Genomic DNA, 19,520 nt, shown 5'->3' with positions numbered 1-19,520 from the left:
AAATATTGTGTGTTGGTTTAATATTTTCATATCCTCAGAAACCGACCCAATAAATATCCGGAACACGAAACACATTACAGGACTGCAATTTATTTATCCGCAAGATTCGAAAGAATTTTAAATTGTAGTGAGTATCGTATTCAACCCCCCCTTCTACGATACTTTGGACCTAACAATTGGTATCAGAGCGAGGTTGATTGATATACAAATCAGGATCCTTATCGTACGGAAAATCAAGAACCTAGCTTTTGATATTTGATTAGGGGAAATGTTCTTCCGGTTTGTGTTGCTGAATTTGTCCGTAGGCCTAAGCAAGGATTATCTGTCAGACACTGAACTTTGGACCAGGACTTATAAATTTATGTTTTAAATTTTAATAAGTTTATTTTATAAATTTGATTTAATTTATTTTAAACTTATTGATTGAGTTTATTATGAATTTATTAAATTTATTTTATAAACTTAATTAAATTTACTTTATAAACTTTACCAAATTCATTTAATAAATTTGTTTAAATTTATTTTAGACTTGTAAAGTTTACTCTTAGACTTTATTAAGTTTATCATAAATTTTATAAATTTATTATTTAAATTTTTATAGTTTATGATTTAAATTTAAGTTAAAATATAAAATATAAATTTAAGAGGATTTTATTGATTATGGATATAAGTTCAAGTTCAAGGGTTCAATTTAGTTTGTTTTGGAAGCTATGATTTAATTGGAGACGAGACACTTGAATATTTTCAAAAATTAAATTTATCTAATAAATTTTAATATATTTACTAAATGAATTTGAAATAAATTTATTCTAAACTTATTCAGTTTATTATGAATTTATTTGAATTTATTTTTTAAATATATTTAAATTTACTTTATAGATTTAACTAAGTTTATTTTATACTTTATTTTTTTTAAAAAAAAACTTATTTTTAAATTTATTTTCTTTATAATTTAAACTTAGTTTAAATAATCAAGTGTCCCGTAACCTTTTTAATTATTCTACTCCAAGACAAATCAGATTGACATTAGTTGAGACAGATCAGGCTGACAGATTACAAGACAAACACCGGGATTTCTAATACCAGATTCTCAGAACCGGTAATGGATGTACATTGATGACCCAATCCAATTGATTTCTCAAAGGATTATTAGAAGCAGTTTTCTATGTTCGACAAAGCTGATTGTGATTCGAAGAAGATTCTATTGAAGACTAATTTGGTACTACTAAAAGTGGATTTTGAAGAAGGTACTTCAGGCCTTGATCTGAGTAATTACTCCGACTTGATTATCAGATCACCAGATCAGGATGGAAATTTGCTAAATCTACAATGAAGCATCTTTTCAGGGCTCAGAATGTCAACTTTGAATGGCACCACTAGTAGTAGGAAAAGAGAAGTTTTTGCAGAAGAATCTTCAAGGGATTTCAATCTAACTCAGTGATTCAGGAATATACAATTACTCAGTGAATTGTATCAATGCTAAATCTATCTGGAATCAGCTGAGATCAAAGACAAAGAACTGTGGAGGTTTAAGGATATAATTATCGAGTTACTACCGCACCAAATCAGTTTCGTGCATTTATGTCAGAACCTTAGGATTGAACAAAAGAGTTTGTAACTACTGAATTTGAGGAAGCTCAAGTCGACGAAAGTTAACACTTTTGAAGAATGTGAGGACATAACTTCAAGGATTAGCATAACACTATCTGAGAGGTTTAGTCATGTCAGATTCAGATGGAATCCATTGGTTTCAAGTGGAGACTCTTCGAGGTTCAGTTCGACAGGTTGTTTGAAAACTGAGTTGGTCAGCGCACACAATATTGATTGATTGGTATCTTTAGCAAAGAAGGGTTGCTATATACATTGAAGCCTCGACAAACAAGGATGATAAGGCTTGTCTGAATTTCAAGTGGATGTTTTGAAAGATGCATCACAACAAGTTCTTATGCTATTTTAGGAAAGGTGTGAGCTGGATCAGTTGCTGATGAGAAGGATGATTATGGTTATCTGGCTATCCTAGCATTTTCTGAAGATGACTCAACTCGCACATCTCAGGTACGAATTCTTTCTAACTATGCAATACATATTTCTTTATATTCAAAGCATGTTATAAATCTCTGAGTAGAATTGTTTAACACACAAACACAAGCATGATAGCATCACAATTGATAATGTTGAACTAGTATGCTAGATGACTTCTCTAGTAACTAGGTTTGGTGATAATCTTGTGCATGTGTCTTTAAGCAGATTCTTAACATGTGTATGAATATTTAGGATTTGATTATTTGCAATGGTGAGATTAGAAGCTTTCCTTTGGAACACGACTCTTAGTTTTAGGGGTTATGATCCTAGCATGTATAACTTTGTTAAAACACTTACTTTCAGATTCCCTAGTACAATTAGATTTGCTTATCTAATCTGAATTGTTTGTTAAGGATTTTATTTTGTTCTATGATGGAATGTCTACCTTGTGTCAGTAGAACTTTTAGAACTTCATGTTAGATCTAAAACTGACTTTGGTAATAGAGATAGTATAATGCCATATAACAACAGATTGGGATTAGTATGAATTGACAATGTGATTATTAATTTCTTGTGTCTAATCCATATGCTTTTCGAAGATTATTGAATATATGTAATTCTACTTGCTACCTGTTGCACTTGTGTTAATTGGTTTAAGTAGAGAGTACTGAATCTTCTGAATTGCATAACTGCCTACCTTGCTCTTGTCTTATCTTTGATTATTTGCCATGTGTATTCAACATCATGTCTGCTTATTTTCTTGTCATGAATGCATGTCCGTGTACTTGCATTGATTTTAGAAAAGCATGTTTGAGAATCACATTAGGGCAATGTCTAAATAAGAATTAGCATGTTAAGGTTGATTCTGTTGTTACCACTGTTAAAGAAAAATCTCTAATCCATCCGGACCCAGTTATGATTGGGGACCATAGAACACTTTCCATTTGTGATTGCAGGTTACATATGTTCCATATGATTTTTAGTACACTCTGTTTGCTGAGTAGCTGAAATCATATATTTACCAAAAGTACCCTGTCAGCAAATGTGATCATGTGAGCAGTTCCGTCAATAATCTTTGAAAGATGACAACAAAGATTCTCTTGCGGGACATGCCTGTTTTCCTGGAATGTCATCATGGAAGCATATCTTTCTTGGAAGAGTCAAAGCACACAAATTCCTAGTATCAGACTGTTCTCTAACAAATGACAGTATGTCAATTCATGGAATAGTGTTTTATCTCAAATCAGGAAGGATGTGAATTTTGCTCGTAGCTAATATGGAACTTCAACTGAAGATGGAGTGAGCTGTTTTGATAGTGAAGCCTCATCAGATGAGTATTAGCTATGGCACTTGAAGCTCTCGCACTTGTATGTCAAAACAAGGAGCTCTTTCTATTTGCAAGAAGAGCATTGGTGAGAGGACTACCTCATCTGGAATTCAATATGGATGAAGCTCATAAGGTATGTCAATAGGGAAGTCGAAGGAGCATCGCACAGAAGCAAAGATATGACTAACATTACTGAGCCGCTTCAGATGATACGTATGGATTTCTACGGATCAGCTAATGTCATGTCTGCAAACAAAGCTAGATATCTTTTTGCGATGATCATTGACTGCTCTAGATTCTTTCGTGTTGTTCGTATGTGTTCGAAGGACGAGACGTCACAAATGAAGGTTGATCAAGATGAACCCTGATCATTGATAAATCCAGAAAGACACCATTTTTGCCAGTGGCCAATCAGAAGCAAACACTAACTCTTGGTATGTGTTTGGAGGAAAATGCCTCTTTACAAGTCTTGCATTTGAAGATCAAAGAATATTTTCCTCGGCTACTCTATGGAGTCTAAAGTCTACAGGGTGATTGTGATTAATCAACAGAAGGTGATTGTAAGTCTGGACAAGAGATTGAACGACACTTTGCTCCAAGCTGTTAAAGGTGATATTATTGGTTTAAAAATGATTCAGATCCAAGCAGAATCTCTTTGCAAGGATAAGGATTATTAAAGAAATCCCAGCAACAGCTTAGGGGGAGCATTTGGTGGATCTACTAGTCAAACTCAACACCACACAAGATGAACAGGACATATAAAGAACGTATCTGCTTAGACAAAGGGTTTGGAGTCAATATCATTCCTGGGTTCTAGTTCTTAAATGTTCCTAACGGTGAAGTGAAGACTGGGAGAGCTATTGTGAAAGGATGTTATTTCTTTGAGTTTCAATCTGAAGTGAAACTTGAGGAAGATTCAGAAGCTCTTAAATGGATCCAGATTGAGTGATTGCACAGCAAGATGATCTTAATCAGTTTGAAAGCAGATTGTGCGGATTCTAATACCTGACCTAATGACAATTCATTACTTAGTACTTGTCGGGTATTTAGATTCCAACTGGATGTTTTTGGCTCTGTTACGAGGGACAAGCCAATTTGGTTGCTTAGAGTTACTTCAAAAGAGAATATTATGAAGATGATGGAAATAGAATCTTCAAGTTCAGGACTCTACATCTTAGAGGACTCAACGACCTTCATGATTGAACTAAAGCACCATTGACGAGACTCGGGTTCAGGATATTACAGTGAGCTAGAAGATGAAGCTTCATACAACATTTCAAGGACTTTGCAGTTGCAGATCCAACGGAATTTATATATCTCTTTCTTCATCAGCTCTCATTGAGTTGCTATCCAACACCGGATGATCGTCACAGACATGGTATGACTTCTGACTAGCATATTATTTTAAATATCTGTTTGCTAGAGTCATATTTGGTATTCAAATCATTACCTCTCATGATACATGGCACACACAATACAACAATATGTGTTGTGATACCATGATTATATTATATGTGGACTAACGTCACTTGTGCAAGATATTTGCTAAGTGAATGCAGATTAGTGATATGATGAGTTTGTTGGAAAGTTGCAAGTCTTTATGATCTACTAGTTAGCCTAAAGAATGATGGCAATAAAAGGAAATCAAGGATCTTTTGAATATGCGCATTTTGGAAGATTCTAGACCTGCCAAGACTTAAGCCAACAACCACTGAACTTGATCAGTACAAGAAAGGTACATCAACTGAAATGTCAAGTCTCAGAGGTATTCAACTTATCACTTTACTTAACTGCAAGTGGATCACATACTATACTTTCTATAAGGTATTACTTCTCTCATGAGCATGTCTATCGTATTTCTTGAATGAATTCATGAGTATTAAATTGTCCATGTATAGGACTTGTGAACTTTTCTTCAACTTTCCCTCGGGCTTGCGAATATCTTTGTATGATTGTCATGATTTTAGTTGTTATATGCTGATCTGATAATTATATGATATTGCGTAGGTAATTATTATTTTATCTTAGTTAAATTGTGATCCACAATTATATGCCTATTTGTTTCATGATTGACTTTGATAGAATAATAGAAGCATGATTAATTCATTTTTGAAATATTTAATTGGTATCTATTTCTGATGCTTTATTGATGTTTTATTTGTGAATTGATTGTGATGTATTGGCACTGGTGAAATATTGTTGCATATTTCTTAAAACCACTGGTGCTAATATATTTTAGGTGTTTAATATTCTGAGTACAAGGGAGACAACATAATCTTTATTCTGTCTCATATTTATGTTCTGGAGTGGTGAGTTTCTTCAAAGAAATTTTCTTATCAATTGATTTCAACAATTGGTATCCACTACTCTATTTCATAAATACTTCTTAGAATATTTTGCATCTATACATGTAGCGTCATAAGACGAGATATTGATTATCTTGTATTTGTGTACTTGGTGATCTTTGTCACTTGCAGCGTCTGTTTTGACGATGTGCTAGTATGAGGCCTTTTCACTAATTAGTGTGGCGAGTGCTTTATACACTGTAGCGCATAAATTTTCTTGTTTCCTTTTTAAAATTGTAGTGAGAAACAGGAGTCTGTGTCTTTTTCAAAGACAAGTTCATTTAAACCTTTTATGCATAGATTCAGACTCTCGTACTCAAACTAGTTTTTAAAGGAAAACTTTATTTCTTTCATCGGTTGTGATTGTCATTCTTTATGTAAATCATTTTATAGTCACAACTGATTCATTTTTCCTCAAAAGATTAAATGCAATTGCTCTCATTCAAAATCATAGATTTTCTAAAATGCATTTATATCTCCTTCTGTTCTTCGGAACTTAATCAGCCTCTTGGCTTTCCTAGATAGTCATAAGGTTGAAAACCAACAATCTTTATCCCAGACTATAAAACCAAATTCAGAACACATCCCAACTTTCCCCCTGGAGTAATAAGGAACTTTTCAAACAAAAAGTCAATGAGGGAGAAACTGTACTCGTTGCAGCAAATAAGGATGTGAGGGATAGTGTACCCACAGCTCTACCTCTCAAGGAGAAAAGGTGTTTTTGAACTTGAGGTAACTGTTGCTCATCTGTATTTTCTCAAAAGAATATAGAGCTGAAAAGGCAATAAAACAGTCTCTGGAATCATTCTCTCAACAGGATGAGTCCATTGAAATTCGCTCGTCAGCCAGAGCATCTTGTATTGAGTCAAGCACATCATCAGTAATCACTCTGATGAAGAGCCTAAACAGAAAATCTTATGGACACAATACAAGAGAGTGCACAGTAAGGTTAAAGGTTTTGTTCCAGAAGCAACTTCTTCATTTACCATTTTACGGTAGATAAGATGGTTGATGCCTTTACAGGTGTAAGGAGGAAACGAGGATCTCAATTGCCAAATCTTCAGGATTCTCGTCTCCCTCCCCAGATAAGAACAGATCTGGATCCAATCGGAATGGATTTCCTATTTATAGGAGATCGGCAACTCTCTGACTATGAGTCAATTTATTGATGAGTCAGTTGAGGATCGGGGATTTACGAAACCCCATTGCACCGCCAGTGACCTCTCTTGAAGGGGCTATGGTGATTTTCTCATGCAGGTACAGAAGACCAAACTTTGAGTGCTGCGAGAAACACTATGAGCCAAACACTGAGAGTTAAACACTTGGTGAGATTCTGAGAAGAACTAGTGAGACATCAGAATGAGAAATATGTGAGCATGAGTGAGTGCAAACACATAGGACTTTGAGAAGAGTGAAACACTTGTGAGGTACATATAATAATTGGTATTGAAAGCTCACAAGTTGTTGAAAGAATTGACGGAAGCAACTATGGTTCATTCCATTTCACGGTGTGAACTTATGGTTGATGATTCACTTGAATCAAGTGTCTTCACAGACATTGAGGAGGACTTAGGCCTTTGCCATAATTAAGCCTTTGTCTAACCTCCCAGAGCAAACAACTCTGGATCCTTAATTGGATAAGCCACTTAGTGGTTGGCAACTTGTGGACCATGATTCGGATTTATCTGATGAGTCTATAGGGACTGGGAATTACGAACTCCCATTGCACCACCGGTGACCCCCTTTAAGGGTAGCTAAGGTGATTTTCTTGCAGGTACTCAGCATTTTGGAAGCTCAGTATTTGTGTGGAGGGATACACTTACAGAACTCGTGAGTGACACCCTTACCCAAAAAACCGAGAGAAAATTGAGTGTTGAGTGATACACCTGCAGAACATTTTAGTGAGACACCCACTAATTACCAAATTTATACCTACAGACATAGTGGATGTAGTTACTGGAATGTCAGTTTTACTCATTACTTTTCCGTTTGGAACCTATTCTTTCAGCATAGGGACCAACCCAATCAAAGTAAACCCTTCTTCTGAACTCTTTCTTCGACCCCAGCTTTAGCGTTGTTTAGTTCTCTATGGGGAGATTATCTTTTGGTACAGGAAGTATTGTACACGTTCCTTGACCATATTTGATACCACATATCCTCGGAGGATTCCACAACTAAGGGGGAGAATATATTTAGGGGGAGAATATATGAAAGGGGGAAGAAAAAGTAAGTTAGCTTTCTTCTATTGTCTACAACTAAGGGGGATTAAACTACTCTTTAGCTGTGTACTACTGAAGGGGAGATTCTTCTTCAACTACGGAGGAGGATTGATCTTTCATCTAAGGGAAGACAACTACTTATCACCAAGGGGAACCTGATCAAGGTAACGGGAGGAGAAGTATAAGGTGATACATTTATTCTTCAGTAAGTGGTAGACAAGAACTTATTCATTACCACTGGAGAATTCAATGAAGCTGCTGATTATTCTTTGCATAATGGAATGTTTTGAATTCTCTTCAAGACAGACTATGAGGATTATCTGGCAGGTAAGCAAAAACCATAGAAATGAAGGTGATATGCACATCTGTTATTTCTATTCATGAAATCTGGAAATGTATTATATGATCCAGAAACTTTGTAGCATTATTTACTAGTCCAGGACTTTACTTTTTCTAGTGTTAGTTGAGTTATCCTCCAGAGGATTTGCTTGTTATGATTAACAAACAAATAGGGGGAGATTGTAAGTCTAAATGTAAAGACAACCCTATCTGTTACATAGGGATGATAACTCAACAATAGAACAGGACAAGTAAATAACACTACGCCTGCACCGGAATCGGAAGATACGAAGACAAAGGTTGAAGAAGTCATCTACAGTCTTGAAGGAATAAGTTCACTGGAAGAAGTTCATTAATATGTTCATGCCTCAGTGAAGAATAAAGATTGAAGTATTCAAGATTGTGGAAGCAATGAAGATGTTGTCCAAGTACTCGAAAGATTTCAGTGCAACCCCTGAAGCAAGATATTTCTATATATCTTGGTTGGTTATTTATAATCAACAAACTGAAGCATAAACTAACCCGGAATGACTGATCAAGTATATTATCAAGCAAAGGATTCAAGGAATCATTTCAGTTCGAGTCGTTCGTGAACCAGACCAGTGCACAGGACGTCAGGACGTACGAAAGTATTCAGTGGATTCAATCAACGAATCATTGATCAAGTCAGTTAAAAGATCAAAAGAAGTCATCAAGGGATTCAGTGATATATATATATATATATATATATATATTTCTTTAATTGTGAATTACTTGAATACATATATATTCAAGTAATTAAATTAACACAATTAGTCATATATATATATGCATATATGAGGCGCAAGTTTAATACTTGTAGAATTCTCTAAGTCATATATATGTCTACTGTGCTCCACTGTGTCAAAGGCGCAACCTTTGACCAGAGTCAAAGGCGCAACCTTTGACTTGTCAAAGTTGGCGCTAACAATTCCCTTGAATTGTTTTAACTCTAAGTCGAAGCACTCCACAAGGCAATGGAGGATATCCCCTGGAGCGCAAACTTTGACTCGGTCAAAGTTTGCGCCTCCAATTCACTATCCAGGCGCAACTTTGGATGGCTGGTGGTTTCTCCAAGTACAAACTCAGGAGGACACTGTATAATGAATGTTGAAGCGCAACATTTGACCAAAAGTCAAATGTTGCGCCTCTTCTTCATGCACTCCCCTTCTCTCAACTTACTTAGATTTATTCTAAGTGAAGGCAATACAGTAAGTGGTGATTGAAGCGCAACTTTGTTATATATATATATACAAATATATATGTATATCAAGTTGGCGCCACTTCCTGCATATATTTGGAGTTAGACTTATTTTTGTAAATCGAATCCGTCCAGGACGAACTCAAGTCGTCCAGGACGAACTCGTTAACCATGGTTAGTTGTTGGAAAGCCTATAAATAGAGCTTAGTATTTTCATTTGAAAATAACTACACACTTTGTAAAGTGCACACACTACACACATACGAGAGCTTAGATAGAAGATCTGTTTTGATAGGCGTTTGTGTGTAGAGTGTATTGTAGTCTCTGTAGCCAACCTTCGGGTTTGGATTTGTAGCACCCTTCGAGGTATTTATCAATATACAGATATACCTTGGAAAATATTGTGTGTTGGTTTAATATTTTCATATCCTCAGAAACCGACCCAATAAATATCCGGAACACGAAACACATTACAGGACTGCAATTTATTTATCCGCAAGATTCGAAAGAATTTTAAATTGTAGTGAGTATCGTATTCAACCCCCCCTTCTACGATACTTTGGACCTAACAAAGATAAAGTTTGGAAATAGAACAATTTCTTATGTTGTGTATCCTCCCTTAATATAACCTCACATGCTAGTTTAATTGTCGACTCTAGTATTGAGCAAAAAGCTACACTTATAAGTCTGTATTTATAAGTCAATCTTATTCCATCAGTATCAATAAGCTACATATGGGAAGAAGCACTGCACCTGGGAATCAACAATACCAAAACTTTGTTCAAAATTATCCCGAACCACTTTGTTCAAAATTATCCCGAACTTGGTTCTACAGTAGAATAATTTGAATACTCCTAATTATTATTCTGTTTTACAATCATGTTTGAATATTGCATATTCTTCAATAATTTTTGGAATAAAAAACTGTATAATATCATTTCCGATTTACTTATTACTATTTGTAATTATATTATATAAAAAATATAGATTATATATATATTTGTAGTGATATACTACGGAACTTAATATAAGAAGGTATGCTATAGAGTGATGTCTAATTATATATATAATTGATTACAAAATATAATAAAAATGAATCAAGGAGACCACCGTTAATATTTAATTGATTTAAAATAGAGATAAAAGTAATTTTAAAAAGGTTACTAATATATAAAAAAAAGTGAGAAAGATAAGATCATAAAAAAAGTTGGAAAGGAGCATATTTTTGTTCAAACACAAATTTGAAACTTTAATTATTCACTAAAAAAGGTGAGTAATATCTACAAAATAATAATAAAATCCAAATTTATGTATATTATGAAAACTCAATTATCATAAATTAAAATTTGAAATATTTCACCAAATAATATCACCTTCCTTTAACCTGTGTCAAGTGACAGCTTGGCCACCGTCTCCCTGTATCTCTTGTTTCACCGACACTAGAAGATGCCAAAATGCACCAAGGCCCCCAGCCATTATGATCGATTGGTTGCCTTACGCGTACCTAGATGTTTATATTTTATATTTGTACTAAATTAATCAGTCACAAGACTTTATTTGATGCATTATTCATTTTCTCAAGATATGTATCAATTATCATGCATCCATATTGTTCGAACATAATAATACTACTTGTGGTATTCGGAGATATAAAATGATGGTCAGTTGGATCATTGTAAAATAAGCCTTTTAATATTTATACAATAAAAAAAAATTACGATATGTGAACAAAAAACCGTCAGAATATAAAATAATATTTTTTATATAAATAGAGCGGGAGAGGTATCAAATGTACTGTTTGGTAATCAGCGGTTATCTATTAGCGAATTTAATTAGATATTTTGACTGTTTGATTGAATTAATAGTTTCTTGTTTGCCGAAAGCTGTGAGTCAAATCAAAACTTCTCACCTAAAAACCTCCTCAAATAAATTTTTAATAATTAGTTTTTAGATCGAAACCTATAGATTACTAGTTCGCTAACTGCTAAACATCAATATTAACGAATTGTAGTGATCAAACTCTCGAACACCTCAAATCTATATTGCCCGAAACCTCTCACTTCTAAACAGGAGCTTTGTTTCCGCTATTTTTGATTCTTGCAACACAAGTAAACAGTATGTATGTACGTGCCAGATTGTAGTACAAGCTCCTGCATAACACAGCAAGTGAGGGACACACATGTCACTATCATTATTACATTTAGTATTACAACACATCTTCTATACATAAACATTACAACACATACTCACACTGCATTTCACTCTTACAATGACAACCCGAAGTCATTCCCACCAGCTCAGCTCCGGGTTATACGTCTCGGGTCGACCCGAACCACCTCTAAAAGAGCGTCAGACTCAGCCCACACTGAGTTCTCGGGCCGTGCCTTACACTGGCGGCGACGTCAAGAACTCCGGCGAGCTCGGCAAAATGTTCGATATCGAGTCGTGTGGGCCCCATTTGGTGCCACCCGTTTTGAAGCCGAGCAGGCTGGCATCTTTCTCTAGGCAAAAATCCGGGTCAGACTTATCCGGGTCGGGTCGTGACCCGGGTCCGAAAACCTCGGGGCAGATGGTCCAGGTCCTGCCAACCGGGTTACTGACATCCGGACCTCTCGGGTCGAACCCGGGTCGGAGGTCCGGAAAACTTGACCCGGGTCCGGCAGCCGGGGTGGCGGTGAAGGCGGTTTATGGGGCCGCGGTGACCAGTTTGAGTGGGGAGGAGGGGGTGGGGTTCAAGGTATCGAAAGCGGCAATGTGGGTTTTTCTGGTGCTTGTGGTGATGGGATTGGTGGTGGGAGTGTTCTTGATGGTTGCATTGAAAAAGGCCTTGATTCTTGTCGTTTTTGTCGCGATTTTGGTAGTGTTAATGATGCTTGTTCTGTGGAATTTGGCAATGAAGAGGAGAGGATTGGTTGGGTTCTTGAGGAGGTGTGCTGATTCTGAACTTAGAGGGGCTACTGATGGACAGTATGTCAAAGTTACTGGGGTAAATCAAATCTCTTCTCCTCTAATTTATTTATTTGTGTGTGTTTTTGGTAGCTAGAATTTGATTAAAGTGGTTTATGTTGATGGAAATGTTGAGAGACATGAATGTTACAAATTACAGGGCGTTTGGTTAAACTTAAAAAAGTGCTTCTTGCTTGAAGTAAAGAAGTAGACCAGAAATAAGAAGTAAATCAAGACGTGATTAAATTATTTGGAAAAGAAGTAGGAGTCCTCAAACAAAAGTTAACATTCTCAGTTTTTCATAAGTACTTACACAAACGGGTGAAGAAAAATAGAAGCCGACTTCTTATAGAAAGAAGCCAGAAGTGCCAATAGCCAAACAGGCACTACATATAGGCCCTGTTTGTTTCTGAGAAGCGGAAGCTGCTTTTGGCTTCTGCTTCTCTTGACCCGTTTGTGTAAATAAGTAGAAGCACTTTTAAGAAGCTGAGAATGTCAGCTTCTCTCTCAGTGCTTCTGCTTCTTTTCCAAACATTTTATTAACTTATTCACTTCTTACTTCTAATCCACTTTTTTACATTAAGCAAGAAATCACTTTTTTTAAGTTTGTCCAAACGGCCTCGTTGAAGAGCGGAAATTGAACATGTGACCTATATTACGCCAGAATCTGAGGCTCGAGTTGTTAAGAGTTGGTACTAATGCAAAACTTAGGAATTGTTGGGGAAATACTTGATAAAAGTTGTTATAATTTTTTATGTAGGTTGTGACCTGTGGCAGTGTTCCGCTTGAGACATCTTTCCAGAAGATATCAAGATGTGTATATGTTTCGACGGAATTGTTGGAATACAGAGGATTGAGTGGAAAACCGGCTAATTCTAAACACCGTTTCTTTTCTTGGGGATGCAGAAGCGCTGAGGTTAGTTTGTTGAACTAGTGATGCATTTTTCTCAACTACTCGTATACTACTTGCTTGAGCATGCAAAGCCTTACTTGCTTGAGCATGCAAAGCCTTTATTTTCACATTAAAGTGATTCAGTGAGGCTCATCTGTCTACTGGCTTTCTTATGCTGATGGAACCCAGGTTCTTACTCCTGTTATGAGATGTTTCTGGCCACGTAGCGACTGAATATGTATTAGCTTTGCTTTAAAAATAGTTAGTCTATGGCTGGTGGTAGTGTAAACCAGAGTGTGTGATTCTTTCAAGCATCATGGTTTTTCAGAAGCCGCGACCAGTTATCTCAACTTCAAAAATTTTCTTCATTAGCATGAAAAATTCTTATTAAACCCATGATCACCACCTAGAGTCTTATATCTTCTGAATATCTTGGTTATTTGTCTGCTTTTGCTAGTTTAGGATAGTATAATGAACAAATTTGATTCCATCTGGGCACACGTTATGCAGTCGCCTAGGTGATAGCCTTGAAGATCCGGAAATGGCAGTAGTTCATTATGAAATGTTAGTTTTGAAGTTCTTGTTGGCCTGTCGATTAGTTGTCCACTTGCTATCCGCTAGGTCAGGCTTGAAACAGCCTCTTTCTGAAAATATATGCTTGTCCCTGCTTTCGGATTGGCTCCCTTTCCTGCGATACTTTGTTTGGTTCAGATGGGTACACAGCCAATAAAAATGCAGAAAAATTAAGATGGAAAAAATGGAAATTCAGTGTGCATCACTTTTGCTTACTCCTCTAAGTCTTCAACAATGCATGATTAACAGCACTACCAGATTTTAATTACATTAACCTGCCTCTTAACAGAGACATGTTGCCGATTTTTACATATCGGACTTCCAAACTGGGTTAAGAGTTATAGTCAAAGCAGGCCATGGAGCGAAAGTTGCCCCGTTTGTCAGACCAACTACAGTGATTGATGTAACGAAAGCAAACAAAGACTTATCTCCGAGCTTTTTGAGCTGGCTTGCTGATCGCAACCTCTCAAGCGATGATCGTGTAATGCGGCTCAAAGAAAGGTAAGCAACTATCTGTTCAGCTCTATCGTTGGCATACTTGATTTTATTCTTTCTTTCGTTCCCAGACTCCACGCTCCTTAAAGTACGACATTATCTGAGTCTGTCTTGCCTCAATATGACAGCTATATCAAAGAAGGGAGTACAGTCAGTGTGATGGGAGTTGTTCGACGACATGATAATGTCCTTATGATTGTCCCGCCAGCAGAACCTACTTCAACAGGTTGTCAGTGGACTCATTGCCTTCTTCCAACCTGCATTGAAGGCCTTGTTTTGATGTGCGATGAAAATCAGAATGCTGATGTGATACCTGTGTAGAAATATGGATAAAACTTACAAGAGTGTATCGCCTACGGACGAAGAGCTGAAGACACAAGTTGGACGGTTTCACTGGTTTGTGATTCAAAAGATTTCGAAGCTAGAAAGCATAAACATATCAATTCTGCTACTCTGTATCTCTCTTTTGAATCTCTGGCAGAGTATATGTACATAACTTGTAATCTGTAAATTCAGCCATATACGTCCAGATAGCAATACTCCTGCCTGATTTAGTCGAAAAGCTCAAAGTTCAAAAGACAATGTACATTATGCTATCCCCAGCTTTTGTATATCTGCATCATACATCTAAAGAAAAGTTATTACACCTTAGTTTACCCCAAAACTTGCTTGGTGATCGGTTTCATACCTAGCAAATTCATCAGTTTTGCAAACAATATTCATGTGATCAGAAAAATTGTGAAACTAGATACTAAATATACAAAAGGAAAAGCTCGGGTAGAAGATGATGATTGTCATTGTCATTGTTGTTCCAACAAACATATGGCTATACTATCTACAAGTCTCTGGATAATTATTAGGCCCATGAAACAGGGAGAGTGTTTGTATCCTCAAAGAAGAATCACAGGACGAAGTACATAGAATATGAAGAAAATTTTCGTTTGACTAGAGCCGAGAAGGCATTCCACCAGCAACAACCAGTGTTTCCCCAGTGATATAAGAAGCATCATCTGATGCCAAAAAGGCAGTGGCAGCAGCCATGTCGGCAGTAGTTCCGAGCCTCTTGAGTAATGTGTTATCCTCAACGGTCTTCCTCTGCAAAGAGTTACAGAGTAAAGTAATTTAACAAAAAGGGGCCATGCTTTCAATATTGTTGAGGTTGCAAAAGCAGAGAAATTTTAAGTCTCTACAAACTTACAACGTCATCGTTACTTGTGATGAAGTCGGCAAAGTGTGTCGGTACAAAGCCAGGGGCAACACAGTTCACACGGGTATCTGGGGCCATCTCAGTGGCAAGTGCCTGTACAATATTAAATATTAATTAAACCTTCATAATGAAATCAGATTACCAAATAATACTCGAAATCATATACTACCTTGGTAAGCCCAAGGAGTGCTGTTTTTGTCACTGCATACATAGCCATGGAAGAGTGTGGAATGTAAGCACTAATGGAAGAAATAAAAATAACAGATGAACCTTTTGTCAAGTGAGGAGAAGCATCCTGTAACAGAGAGGAAAAGATGAACACGAGATTAAGACGAGCAGTAGGCTTAAGTCCATGACCAACAAAAATAAAATAAGCTGCACAAGAATAAATATATTTATATCCCTATACAGAATAAGAGGACAGTTTCGTGATATCTTTGACAATCATACATGACATAGCATTGTTGCACTCAAGAACTAATGCATGATTCATAACACTTGCCTTTAAAAGAAGGATGGCAGTTTTCACATTGATGTCCCATAGCTTATCGAGTACTGAATCTTTAGTTTCCAGAATGGGGTCAACAGATGGATTTGCAGCAGCATTAGACACCACCACATCTATTTTGCCATATTTCTGCATCCAAAACCATACTATCCATATTAATAAAAAATAGAAGTCGAGTTCTACAAGGATTTTACGGTCTGAATTATAACGAAGTTGGTAAGTATCTATTGACTATTGAGAACCAAAATATCAGTCGAGAACATAACTGAAGATGAACCTTGTTTTTTAAAAGTAATAGGGATAGTTTTCTTCTAGCTGATTCCTATAACTAGATCTGTGTAGATCATATTAGTGGTCTACTCCCCGCAATCTGCATTGTCTTCGTAGCAAAAGCACTAATAAAGCAATCAAATCTTGAAAATCTACTCTAAGCCGATTGCTGACTTCAGGAGATAACGCACAAAGTGAACAATCTAGAGCAAAGGGAGAAATTAAATTTGTCTGACACCTTTAACCTAGTCACTGGCGCTTCCTTACCCAAACTTAGCTGGACGTATCCAATATAGATAATGTCCAAGTGTCAAGAGTGAGAAACATGTTGAAGACCCTGCTTTTAGCCTAAAATAGGTAGTTGACTGTCCATACCCATGTCCAAGTATTGAGCATCTGACACAGGTACTCGAGGCAAAATAGACAGTTGGGTTAACAAAAGTCTCCGGCATTATATGGTTGCTAATATAGCATGAAGCAATAGATTGATGATATGACCACATTGCACAGGTTCAAAGCAAAGTCGACTCACTTACTGCACATAAATGGTATTTCCACAAATTACCTTCCAGGGAATCAATGAAACAGAAAAGGGTTTGTATGATGAATGATAAATGCTACAGTACCTTTGCACCCTAATATTGTATCAATTGTATCTCTAATATATGCACATTTGTATCTCTCGCACCCCAAAATTTGCACATTTGTATCTCTAGCATCTTCTATTTAGAATTCTAAAAAGCACATTACACACTGCATAAGGTATCAACAGTATAATTTCATAATATAAGTAGGCTTGCAACTCAGTCAATTTAGACAAAGGTGCTACCAGTATGAATGAACGCATGTTGACAGGTACAATGAAATAAATAGGATGATCTTTTTGTCTTTACGATCAAAATATCAAAATTCCTACACAATAAACCGAATCATCAATTTGAACTTAATTCATAAATGATTCACAAAAGAAGAGAACTTGAATCAAGATTTTCACCTGCACAGTCTTGTCAACAAGATTTTTTCTGTGTTGAGCATTTGAAACATGGCATACCAACCCCAACACTTCGATCCCCTTAGCCTTCAACTTCTCGACCGCCTCATCTACATTACTCTACAAACAAATCAAGATCAAACCAACTAAACTCACTTAAAAACCACCTACAGAAAATATACAATACAACAATCAATCAAAACAAAATGACAAAAATCAAGTAACACAAAGTAGAACAACTTTCTCACAGATTATGATCGTGACACAAGAAATCAATTAACACTAATCCAACCCCAAACTTGTAACAAAATTAAATCAACCAAATTCAACATATATAAATCACAAAACCCAATAAAATTCAAATAAATGAACCAACTTTAGCAAAATAAGAGTGACCCAGATGAAATTAACAGGATATCATAAAGAATCAACAATTAAAACACAAACTTGTCATTACTTGAACCAACTAATTCAACATATAAAAACCAAAAAAACCCACATAGAATTTCAAAAAATGAACCAAATTGACCCAAAATCAGAGTGACCCAGATGGCAAAAACAGCAAACTAAGAGAAATCAACAAAAGGGTATTTCAAGAAACCTGTTTTCGAGAAGATATAACAACAGAGGCGCCTTCTAAACCAAGACGCTCTGCTATGCCAAACCCAATGCCTTGTGTTGAAGCAGTCACTATGGCTACTTTCCCTTGAAATCTTTTCCCAAATTGCTTCGACATGTTTGTGTAAATCACAGAGATCACGTTGAGTGTGTGTATGATTGTACGAGTGTTTGTTCTTATGGATGTCTGGACTCTGGACAGTTGTGTTGGGAATGACGCCTAGAACAAGAACTAGTTAGTAGCATATCCTTTGACCTGTTTTTAACTCAATATGGAATTACTTATGTACCCCTAACAGTAAGAAACTAACCCATCCGACCAAGAAAAAATTCGGTTATTCTAAGAGCAACTCCAAGGGAACACCTCCCTTACCTATAATGAGCTTATGTGGACAAAAATAGGGGTCGAAGTAAAAATTCTTCACTCCAACCATCCTCTCCTTACCTAAAATTTTTAGGTGAGAGAAAACAAAACCCCTTCTTTTGGGATAGAAAAGTGAGCCCCTATATCTTCCAACTCATCTCTTTCTCTCTCATTTTCTTTCATTTTTTATTTTTCCTCCTTTTTTTTATCTACCCCACCATAGTAAAAGTTTTAAAAAAATAATTTTTTTTCAAATATAGGGATGATTATAGGGAATACCATTGGAGTAAAACAAGTTTTTGCTTACTTATATTTTAGGTAATCATTATTTTATTATATTTTAGGGGTCGAAGATAAGTAACACCATTGGGGTTGCTGTAATGTGTGTCCATAAGCACTCAAATTCATAAGTTTGATGATTTTGATTGGCTTCTATTTCTTTATAATGGTGGACCCCCTGCAAATTCACCAACCACACTAATCAAAATCCACCAAACTTATAAAATTTGGTGCTTAGCATGTGTCATGGGCACACACTAGACAAACCCAAAAAAATTATACTCCCTCCGTTCCAAAATGTTAGTCTTGTTTGCCAAAAAAAAATATTCCATAATATGTGTCCTACTCTTTTTTCAATACATTTTTTCAAGACTTAACTTTGAATTTATCTTTCCAAAATTGACTAGATGTAGTGGATACACCTATCTGGTGAAAGTCTCATGCAGTTTTTAATCTTATTAAATGCAGTTAGCTAGCTTTCAAGGTCACAATCATTAAATAGCATTAAAAATAAAAAGAAAAACACACACATTCAAAATACCTTAATATGTGTGAAAATGACAAACAAGACTAACATTTTGGAACGGAGGGAGTACAACATTTATAATCCAATTTATAGTTCGGGGAGTTCTGGACAACAAAAATCACAAATCATCAATATACTTATATAAAGGAGAAGCGAGAGGCGTATAGGTGGCGCCTCTCACATCGATCCGTTCTATTTTTCTAATTTTCTAGAATTTTTGGATGATAAATATCAAAAATTATAATTATCTTTTTTAGTTTCAGATATATTAGAAGCAAGTTTTAAAATCTGATTTTGTTTCAGATTATTTATGGAATATAGCAGCTTGAAAGTTTTAATCTAATTTTGTTTCAGATTATTTAATTTTGGGAAAGAGTAAC

General features: G+C 35.9%; 2 protein-coding genes across 2 annotated transcripts; one reads left to right on the top strand and one right to left on the bottom strand.

The window, feature by feature from the left end:
* Positions 1–11,693: 11,693 nt before the first annotated feature.
* On the top strand, positions 11,694–15,023 carry LOC108209491 (uncharacterized membrane protein At1g16860). The gene is made up of 4 exons (XM_017380422.2): positions 11,694–12,457; positions 13,178–13,333; positions 14,172–14,383; positions 14,506–15,023. The coding sequence occupies exons 1-4, from the start codon at positions 11,741–11,743 to the stop codon at positions 14,696–14,698; spliced, it is 1,278 nt and encodes a 425-aa protein (XP_017235911.1). The 5' UTR covers positions 11,694–11,740; the 3' UTR covers positions 14,699–15,023.
* A 112-nt stretch (positions 15,024–15,135) lies between these two features.
* On the bottom strand, positions 15,136–18,222 carry LOC108209492 (short-chain dehydrogenase/reductase SDRA). The gene is made up of 6 exons (XM_017380423.2): positions 17,955–18,222; positions 17,357–17,473; positions 16,087–16,221; positions 15,754–15,879; positions 15,576–15,677; positions 15,136–15,472 (listed from the first exon to the last, which is right to left on the bottom strand). The coding sequence occupies exons 1-6, from the start codon at positions 18,087–18,089 to the stop codon at positions 15,323–15,325; spliced, it is 765 nt and encodes a 254-aa protein (XP_017235912.1). The 5' UTR covers positions 18,090–18,222; the 3' UTR covers positions 15,136–15,322.
* Positions 18,223–19,520: the final 1,298 nt, after the last annotated feature.

Source organism: Daucus carota, chromosome 2 (genome assembly GCF_001625215.2).
Source record: "Daucus carota subsp. sativus chromosome 2, DH1 v3.0, whole genome shotgun sequence".
Lineage (NCBI taxonomy): Eukaryota > Viridiplantae > Streptophyta > Magnoliopsida > Apiales > Apiaceae > Daucus > Daucus carota.
The sequence above is the reverse complement of the archived record's forward strand: the minus strand, read 5'-3'. Positions and strand labels throughout refer to the sequence as shown.